Below are 7868 nucleotides of genomic sequence, written 5' to 3' on the forward strand. Positions count from 1 at the left end.
AAATGGATATTAATTCAAAGATCAAAATTAAACAAATAATAAAATTAAAATCAAAACCCGACAAAGAATCACCTTTTGTTATTGTTCTTAACAACCAAAATGATAGAAATTCTATACTAAAAGCGGCAAGAAGTTCAAAAAATTAAATCGAGTTTAATAAAGTGTTTATCAATCCCGATTTAACTGTGGCTCAGAAATACAAAGCAAAGTTGTTACGCGATGAGTGAAAACAAAAAAATTCGGAAAATTCGGAACCCTTACTTTTTTATTATGGCCTACGAAACGAAAAAGTCATAAAAATTAACAAATAGCAATCATTTTATAATTACAAAAACCAAAAAGATTTCTGTCACGGCTTATTAGCTTCTTTAGTTATTTCGAAGTCATTGCAAAAAAATCTTGCCTCAAGCATTAGTAAACAACGTAATATTGCTGTAAACATCAACAAAAGCGTTAAAAAGGTTATCAGTTCAAAACGTTGCGACTTTATAAACTCTAAATCACTTAACCACAAATTCGTTCAACAATTTGCAGTTTATCTTTTTAACGCAAGAAGTCTTGTCAACAAACTTAACGATTTTTTTTTTATACGTAAGTCAAACAAACCTGCCTTAATTTGTGTTTGTGAAAATTTTTTCAATGATAAACTCCCGAGCTCCATGGTCTGTCCAAAAAATGATTCCATTTATCGTAAGGACCGGATACAAAGTGGCGGCGGTGTAGCTATATACTGCAGAAATGACGTTAAATCTGCCATAGTAAGAAAAAAATGTTGCTAATGTTTATTATGCGTAAGAAATGTTATTTATGAATTCAACATGTATTCTTGAGAGTATAATAAATTATTTGAAGTATACAAGTTTCTTTTAACAATTCCCCTTACTCAAGTAACGTGTGAACAATCGTTTTTAAAATCTAAAATTATAAAAACAACGTGTTTTTATAACTTTGAATTTAAGAAGTTTTTTAACGCAGGAAAATTTGGAATCATTGTTTTTGATGAACTGTGAAAGGGAATTGTTGGTAGACATTACACCGGATCAAGTCATCGACTTAATGTGTGAAAAAAGTAATGAAATGTTAAGAATGTTAAAAGTTTAGTTTTTAAATAGTTTATTGAACTATTTCAACTATTTGTGCATTATTTCCTCTGTATTGAACTATTTTTAATAACATACTATCCATATTTTATAATTTCTACTACGCAACCAAGATCACTTAAATAAAAGTAATTATCTTAATATTGTTGTGTATTTATTTGTTTTTATAGACTTTAAACTAAAATGTAGATTTAGTTTATTATTTAGGTTCATGTTAATTATATAGTTTTTTCTTAGTGTAAAAAATGGGTAGATAACCTGGCTATTATTATAGGTATTCATGAAACCCATTGCTATTAGTAAGTATATAATATATAGTAAGTGGGCCCTAATTATATCCAGTTTCCCGGTAGGGAAAATGGAGCCAGTACGCGCCAGGTGATAATAATAACGGGTGATGCGGAAGTTATCGGACAAAATAAAAACGTCAATAACTTATTTATAAAAAAAAAAACAAGATACTATTATATTTTATTTAAATAAAGCATTTATTTTAATAAAAATATATTATTTTTTATGTGAAAAAACACCACCATCTGCAATTGATCTCAATTTTGCTCTGACGCTTTTCATATGCGACTGTAAAAAGTTTAAATCAATTTCTTGTAGTTTTAGTTTAATGCGATCAATAAAAATTTGCTCTGTTGAAGCTTGCCAATCTTCCTCGTAAACCTTCTGTGCCAAATGTCCCCAAAAATTTTCAATTGGTCGTGCTTGAGGCACATTTGAGGGATTGGATTCTTTATCAACGTAATAGACATATTGGTCCATCCAATTTAGCGAATCTTTAGAATAATGAGAACTTGCTAAATCTGGCCAAAATAAATAGTTTAAGTCTCCATGATACTTGTGAATATATGGAAGAAGTCGTTTTTCTTAACATTCATTAATATAGATTGATGAATTGATCGCAACAGTCTTGGAAGTGCAAAACAATGGCTCGGACATACCACGGTCAGATATGGCTATCCACATTAATAATTTTTTTGGAAATTTCTCTTTTCTTATAAAACGAACACTTTTTGGGCATGTCTTTTTGTTGTTTGTGTAGTATCCAGAATTTCCAAGCATGTTGTCCCCTGCAAAGCAAAAGTATTTTTCGTCATCGATGAATAGAAGCGATTTTGTGTTATAGAGTTGGTTAACTAGTCTCCTGCTTTTTTTCTTTGCCTTTATTTGTTGTTCTATAGCGTATTTTGGAGTCTTTTCCCATTTTCTATATTTAATATTCATTTTTTTTAACTGACGACCAATTGTCGATTGATTTACACCGAATTTAATACCTATTTTTCTCTGACTGACCCCTTTTCGATTGTTGACAAGTCTCGTTAATTCGGCTTTCTTTTCTCTAGTCCAGGATGTTGGACGACCAGGGTGCTTTCTATCAGAAAACGATTGAACAGTTTTAAGTTCTATTAGGTTATCATATATTGTACTTCGAGCAAATCCTTCCTTTTCAAAATGATTTACGATTTTTTTTTTTTTATATTAGGTTTATTTACAAAAAACATTTTTAGTCGCTTTCGAAAAGATTCTCGTTCAGCTGCATTTAACCTCATTTTAAATAATTGTGTTTCAAATAATAAAGTTTATATTTTATAGAACGTTTATGCCTACGCATAAAACCACAAAAACTAATTATTATGCTCAAGTAATGAAATTAAGATTTGTCCGATAACTTCCGCATCACCCGTTATATAAACAAGGTGAATATTATACAACTTATTCATGTTTAGACCATGTACTATGCTATTATTATACATAACCATATATTATGCTATTATTATACATAACCATATACTATGCTATTATTATACATAACCATATACTATGCTATTATTATACATAACCATATACTATGCTATTATTATACCTAACCATATACTATGCTATTATTATACATAACCATATACTATGCTATTATTATACATAACCATATACTATGCTATTATTATACATAACCATATACTATGCTATTATTAGACATAACCATATACTATGCTATTATTATACATAACCATGTACTATGCTATTATTATACATAACCATATACTATGCTGTTATTATACATAACCATATACTATGCTATTATTATACATAACCATATACTATGCTATTATTATACCTAACCATATACTATGCTATTATTATACATAACCATATACTATGCTATTATTATACATAACCATATACTATGCTATTATTATACATAACCATATACTATGCTATTATTAGACATAACCATGTACTATACTATTATTATGCATAACCATATACTATGCTATTATTATACATAACCATATACTATGCTATTATTATACATAACCATATACTATGCTATTATTAGACATAACCATGTACTATACTCTTATTATGCATAACCATGTACTATACTTTTATTATGCATAACCATGTACTATACTATTATTATGCATAACCATGTACTATACTATTATTATGCATAACCATGTACTATACTATTATTATGCATAACCATATACTATGCTATTATTATACATAACCATGTACTATACTATTATTATTTCATAATATTATTTTATTATTATACTGTCAAGATCAAATATGTTAAAACAGATCGTAAATCATGCAAGTGAATGTCACCAACACTTAAAAAATTAAAATACAAAGTAAAAATTAAGTCGAATTCAAACTTTAGTTTAAATGTAGAGCATGTGGTTTTAACAATGCAAAACTGTTGCAAGAATTCAAACAGAGTATATTAGATGATAAAAGATAAAAAATCTGTTTATGAGTAAGAATCAAAATTAGCGTCAGACGCTAAATGTAATTCAAAACTTTTGCATTATTAAGCTGATGAATACTGTCAAGACGAGTATAAATTCTTGATAAGAAGTAAACGGATCACAGATCACAGATCTGGAGGATATAGCTAATACGTTGAATAATCATTTAAAAAATTTATTCGCAAAAAATATTATCGCTGAGCTACCAAAATTCGAAAACCGTACAAAACAATTGCACAACACCGTTACTTGATATCAAATCAGTTTACAATTTGATAGTGAATTTAAACCCGAATAAATCTGTTGGCTCAGTCGGCGTGAGTCCTTCGGTAAAAAGCAACAACTGTGCATATGCATTAGCGGGACCTTTAAGCTATATATCCACGCTTTCAATGCAGTCAGGTACTTTTCCAGATCAATGGAAGTCTGCATACATAACACCATTATTCAAAAAAAGGTAATAAGCTAGACACAAACAGGTATCGTCCAATTTCCTTGACGTCATTAAATGTAAAGTTATGGAAAAATTGTCAAAGCAAGTTTGGTCAAACACTTAGTAAAAAATCACTTAAATTCGGTCAACATTGGTTTGTGAACAACAAAGCATGTTTAACTAATTTGATTGAAAGTATGGATTCTATTACCTAATCATGATATGAAAAAGAAGTCACTGATGTTGTTGATTGCGGTTGATGTATTTCATGGGTTTTGTTAGAGCGATTGATGTTGTTCCGCACAGATAACTTTGCGGTTATGGAATTATTGATCTGAAGTGGATTAAAGCATTTCTAAAAAACCGTCGACATAAAGTGCTAATGAGAGCTTTTTCATCTCATTGGAAAGAAGTTAGGAGTGGAGTACCGCAAGATTACGTGCTTCTATTTATAATATATATTAGTGAATTGCCAGAACTATAAACAAATGTAAACAAATTGGATGCTGATAATGCTAAATTATTTGCAGAAGTAAATAACAATGACGAATAAAATATATTACATGATGACATAAACAAAATAGCGAACATGGCTTCTTTACTTTAATCCTATAAAACGTAAAGTCTTGTTCTAATCATAATCGTAAGTTCTAATCACTTTAAAATCAAATAACAATCACATCTACAAAAAAATTCCATCGAAAAGTAATGAAATAAGAATTTTATGCAGCACAAATCAAGAAATTGATCTTGGTATTATTTTATCTTGCAGTATAAAGCATCATAGTCAAGTAATGTATGCATCAACCAAAGCAAATAGAATGATTGGAATGATAAACAATACGTTAACTAATTTGAATATTAAACTGCTCAAAAAATCATACACAGCCTTTGTTAGAACCCTCACAATAAAAAAGATATGATTAAGCCTGAAAAAGTACAAAATAGAGCAACTCGTCTGATTCCATCACTCAGAAAACTGAATACAAAGAGATATTAAGAATTTTTGGTACTTGATTGTTAGAAGGTTGTAGAGTTTGAGATGACAGAGATTTAGTAGAGGTGACAGAGTTTTAGTGTGTGAATTCAGTGTTTTAAAATCATAAATGGCTTCAGTATTATAAATTGGTGCAATGAAAGTTCTTAAAAAATAAAAATAACAACAAACGCGGAGAAATTCAAATTAGTAAGAGAGTTAGCAAAAAGCAATAAACAACGTCATCAATTTTTTACAAATCGTGTTGTAAATGGATGGAATAAATTAATGTCACTACTGTAAATAGTTTAAATCAAGGTTGGGCACACTGTTTAATTCATTATTTTATGTTTTAACAAACATAAAAGTACGACTATACTTTTTTAACTGTTTAGTTTTTGAAGTTTTTTTAATGACGCTTTTATTAATGAATTTTTTGCTTTTTAATGATTTTTTTGCTTTTTCTATTCAAAAAAAGATACTTTGCCTTCAGTTTGTTTTTGGTTGTAAGGAATATATCTTAAAGAACAATACCATGTTATTATGTTTACAAAGTATATAGACAAATTGAGTTGAAATCTTGGTTGAATTATAAAACTTTTTTTCTATGCAGTAGGAGTCTCAAAGACTGAATCATAACCTGTACTACTACATTCACCGGAGAATTCCTGCTCAAAACTTCTTAAAGCATTTTCTTCTACTGCTTTTCCCCTTAATTGGCTTTCTTTTTTTTGCTCAACGTTTGCTCTCAGTCTTTCCTCCAGATTCTCTTCTTCGACCATCTTCCTCTGCAGGTTTTTTTGATCCTTTCTTTACCTTCAACAACTATTTTAGCAAATGTTTTGTCATTTTTGTAGGACAACTTGACCATGTTCCCTTTCAAACATCTCTTCAAAAAAATTGAATCCTCCTTTACAGGTTCTTTACTCCTTCTAAGATCCTGGCTAGCAAACTTGAAAATGTCTTCCTTGTCTTGATTGTGTTGACTCATGGCTTCTTTGTTCATTTCTATAAATCTCATCTTTAAAATGTTAATATACTAGGTATACCTGGGCCGACGACACGGGTTTCAAAGTGGAGGGGCACAATCGTCAATTTTTAAAAGAAGACCTCTATATCTAGAATTTTTTTTTTAAAAAAAAAGTCCTTTAGAAAAAAAAGTGAGGATGAGTGAGATGAAAAAAAAGTGAGGCACATACCCCCACCCACTCTTCTTCCCTCCGGTGTTGTCTACTCTGTATACAGAGCAATGGTTGTAGTCCTTAATCAAAAAGTTACTATATTTAAAAAATGTAAATATTTTAAAATATATAAACTTATATATAAATTTATTTCACAAATAATTACATGTTCCACAGAATACTTAATTTTTATGAATTTTAAGAGACTTTTTTGGTCGCTTAATTAATCAACCGTTCACTGATAATAAAATTTTTATCAAAGCCTGCCTTATTCCAATTGTTAACCAGCTCTCTTATGATGCACACGTTCAATCTTTCGTTTCTGCTATCAGCATAACAGATACCCCCACTGCATTTAAGCTTGCCTGTTCAACTTGGTGTAGGAACATTTAATTTTGAATGACTATGTTTTGATTGCAGTTGCATGACTCCGATTAATCCAGTAAATTCTGCGACAAACTTCCTTTATGGTGGTCTACTGGAACCAAATAAGGAAGATTGCCATAGTGCGCAATGTCGTATTAAATTTTTTATTTTATTTGGAACACCCAATTGTATATTTTACACGAAGTTTTCTTGTTATTGTTTGAACAAAAAAGGGATTGTCTGCAAAAATAGTTAAATCTTTTAGTTAAATCTTATTTTAGTTAAATTACCCTTAAGTACTTAACTAAGTTTTCAGATGTTTTTTGTTTCAAAATATAGTTTAAAATTATCTTCCAAAATTCATTGTTTTAAAATACAACTTAAAATAAATTTTCATCTTCTAGTGATGTTAAAAATATTTTTTCATAATTTAAAAATACTTTTTTTATATATTTCTTAACCATTTTAGCACTTGCAAGCAATTTAACACTTATTATTTATTTGTTATTTTGTATTTCTTTATTCTCTTATTTACTTTTTATTTCACTTCTAATTGTTATTTTTATATATGTTTGTATGTTACGGTTACAAAGAACTTTTTAAATAGGGCTTTAGCGATAAGGCAAAATGTGCCTTATCATCTCAAGATGTATCTTATTTTCTTGTTCCAATCATTAAATTTGACATATTTATATGCAATTTAAGCATTCATTAACAACGAAAAAAATGTACTCAAACACAAAAAAGAAAAAGAAAAAAAAAGTTTAAGAGAGATAACCAATACAAGTTGGTGAGGTGCAAAAACACAGTTATTTTGTTGCGTTTTACCACTTTTATTTGTTGCCAAATTTTTTAATTGATTGCAAGTTTACTCAAAGTTCTCACCAAAAATAGAAATGTTTTTATGCTTTACATTAACTATTTCTGATTGGCTAACCATTATGTAACAATTTGCACAAAAACGGCAAAAGTTTTGTTCTTTTCTAAAATATAGGATCGCTATATTGTAACAAAAGGAAATGATCAAACACTAGTGAGCAAAACCCT

The 7868-nt window shown here is 29.0% G+C and overlaps 1 protein-coding gene across 1 annotated transcript; it reads right to left on the reverse strand.

Moving 5' to 3' along the window:
* Window positions 1-1607: 1607 nt before the first annotated feature.
* Window positions 1608-6056, reverse strand: LOC136085209 (uncharacterized). The gene is made up of 3 exons (XM_065806497.1): window positions 5904-6056; window positions 2051-2552; window positions 1608-1975 (listed from the first exon to the last, which is right to left on the reverse strand). Exons 1-3 carry the CDS (start codon window positions 6054-6056, stop codon window positions 1608-1610), a joined length of 1023 nt encoding a protein of 340 aa, XP_065662569.1.
* Window positions 6057-7868: the final 1812 nt, after the last annotated feature.

The sequence above is a fragment of the Hydra vulgaris genome, chromosome 09 (genome assembly GCF_038396675.1).
Source record: "Hydra vulgaris chromosome 09, alternate assembly HydraT2T_AEP".
NCBI lineage: Eukaryota > Metazoa > Cnidaria > Hydrozoa > Anthoathecata > Hydridae > Hydra > Hydra vulgaris.